The sequence below is a fragment of the Charadrius vociferus genome, unplaced genomic scaffold (genome assembly GCF_000708025.1).
Source record: "Charadrius vociferus isolate BGI_N301 unplaced genomic scaffold, ASM70802v2 scaffold758, whole genome shotgun sequence".
Lineage (NCBI taxonomy): Eukaryota > Metazoa > Chordata > Aves > Charadriiformes > Charadriidae > Charadrius > Charadrius vociferus.
Window position 1 is genome coordinate 1,819,026 of NW_009649934.1, and position 2,700 is coordinate 1,821,725.

General features: G+C 56.4%; 1 protein-coding gene across 1 annotated transcript in view; it reads right to left on the reverse strand.

Annotated features, from left to right (window-relative positions):
- Positions 1-2,700, reverse strand: part of CACNA2D2 (calcium channel, voltage-dependent, alpha 2/delta subunit 2) — a 207,649-nt gene that overhangs the window by 14,266 nt on the left and 190,683 nt on the right. Inside the window, exon 20 of the mRNA XM_009891300.1 lies at positions 1,593-1,662. Coding sequence (XP_009889602.1) covers positions 1,593-1,662 — 70 coding nt within the window. The remainder of the gene's footprint in view (positions 1-1,592; positions 1,663-2,700) is intronic.

The following is a 2,700-nucleotide window of genomic DNA, read 5'->3' on the forward strand; positions in this document are numbered from 1 at the left end:
TAGCTACGAAAAACCTCGTGGATCGAAAACGGCAGAGTTTCATACAAGATCGGCTCTTGAACGATATCGAACTGGGTTTGGGAGCAATGCACGGGGAGGGAGTGGGGGGATCGTCGTGACAAAGCTCTCATGGACAGAACAAGACATGTTGCTTTCAAATAAAGGAGGAACTGGAGGAGAGGAGGAGGAGGAGGAGGAAGAGGAGGGAGGAAGGGCGAGTCGGTGGCGGTTTGCAGGTTCGGCGTGGCAAACGGGCAGGGAGATGGGGAAGCAGGGGGGCTGGGGGGGGACTGGACACGGGGCAGGGGACGGGGTGGTGAAGGTGAGTGGTCTGAGACTGAAAATACTTGCCCTTCATTTTGATGTTTGGTACTGTGTGAATCCACCATAGAGAGAAAGCAAGAAAAACAACAAACAAAAAAAAATGGGGTTGGGTGGAAAGGGGGAAGGGGGGCACAAACAATATTTTATTCAATCGCCGTTTGAATAAAAATATTGTGTATCATAATCATACCAAAAAGGAAACCTCTTGCAAAAAACGACATGAAAAAAAGAAAAAGAAAAACCCAGTAACGAAAGGAAAACAAAAGGCCACGGTGAAATAAGAATTAAAAAAAAAAAAGCAAAGATATAACTAGAGAAATATATATATATATATTCAATACTCCAACGGAAAATGAGAGTCAGTAGCAAACAGTTGCAACAGTCTTGATATCGAAATGTCCTCACTGAGTTAGGGGACATGCACGGCACGGCGGGCAGAGCCGGGGAGGACTGGGAGGGTCCCCCCTCCTGGGGACGGGGACAGCCTGGCCTCGTCCCCGCAGGGACGCGGGGCTCCTGGCGATGGATGGAGGGGGCGACGGGGGCCGGATCCGGAGCGGGGCTGGGGTCGAGCCGCCGGAGCAGCAGAGGGGGAGAAACAGGGGGAACCGGAGGGGAGAGGGGAAGGGTCCGGTTCTCCCACGGGGGAGAGGGTCCCCGGGAGCAGCGTGGACCTGCGGTGGGAAAAAGGCTTGGGGGTCAGGGGGAGAGAGAAAGAAAGAGAAAGGGGGGGGCCAGGCTAACACACATGTACACAGATTAATTCCAAACGAAAAGCGAAACCAACTGAAACCGAACTCATAAAAAGAAGAATAAATGGCTTAAACCAAACCCAAAGAATCGTAATAAACCAAAGGAAATCAAAGAGATCCATGCAAACTTTCCCAGGCTCGCAAATTAACTGCCTGCTACAGCATCATCCCTCATCCCCAGGAGGTGAAAAGGCAGCGGCACAGCCCCTGCCTGCACCGGGCAGCGCCTGCCTGCCGGGGCTGGGGTTTTGGGGTGCAAAGCGTTAAGGACCAAACCCTGGCACCCCAGGGCACCCCAGGCAGGCAGCTCCTTTCCCTCTGTGCCTTCACCTCTACTCACACCTCTCTTAATTTCTCTTTTTTCTTTTTTTTTTTTTTTTTTTTTGGACCTCTTATCGTGATCCCTATCTCTCTTTTTTGCTCTTCGTGTTTCCCCCTGACAGTCGCGGGCTGGTGTGGGGGCGAGCGGGAGTGCGAGAGGGCGGCGGGCAAAGCCGGGGGCTACTTACACTTTACTTGCAGGATCTGGTCGCTGAGGTTGGCCTGGATGTAGTAGGTGCTGTAAGGAGGCAGAACCAGCCCCAGGCTGCGGAGGGGGAGAGCAGATAGGCGGTGTAAGGCTTTACACCCAGCCAGAGCCCTTTGCCAGCCCCCAGCCCCTGCCTGGCACCCCCTGGCAGCACTCAGCCCTGGCCCATGGCATGCAGTAGTCACGCTGGTCTCTGGCACACCCTGCCACGTCCTTCTTCTCCAGGGACTGCACCCAGCACCCTCCTGGTGGCACCCAGGGTTGTCTGCAAAGCACCCAGGGTCATCCTGGAGCACCCAGGGCCATCCTCAGAGCACCTAGGGTCACCCTGGAGCACCCAGGGCCACCCTGATGGCATCCAGGGTCATCTCCAGCACACCTACTGCCATCCTGGGGCACCCAGGTTCATCCCAGAGCACCCAGGGCCATCCTGGTGGCACCTGTGGTCGTTACCAGGGCACCCAGGGCCATTCTCAGAGCACCTAGGGTCATCCTGGAGTACCTAGGGCCACCCTGGTGGCATCCAGTGTCATCCCCAGCACACCTACTCCCATCCTGGGGCAACCAGGTTCATCTCCAGAGCACCCAGGCCCACCCTGGTGGCATCCAGGGTCATCTCCAGCACACCTACTGCCATCCTGGGGCACCCAGGTTCATCCCCACAGCACCCAGGGTCATCCTGGGTTGTGCAGGGCCATCCTGGTGGCACCTGCGGTCATTCTCAGGGCACCCAGGGCCATTCCCAGAGCGCGTAGGGTCATCCTGGTGGCACTCGGTGCCATCCCAGGGGCACCCCTAAGCACAGGAGGTGGCAACCCTGTCCAGCCAAGGCTGAGATGGGCAGGACATGCCTGCCTGGAAACCAAGGGAGATGCACGTGGAAGAGGGACATGATATCCCTGTAAAGGAGGAAAGAGACGTAGCCCTTGAAAGAAGGGACAAAAAATTCCCAGTGAGAAGAGACCAAAGACAACCATTACACAGGCACCAGCTACTGGTGAGCCAGGAAGGAGAGGGATCCACCAGCCAGGGGTCTGGCACGCAGGATGGATGATGGGGGTGGGAAGGGACGTGGCAGGAGGTGGTGCCGGGGCT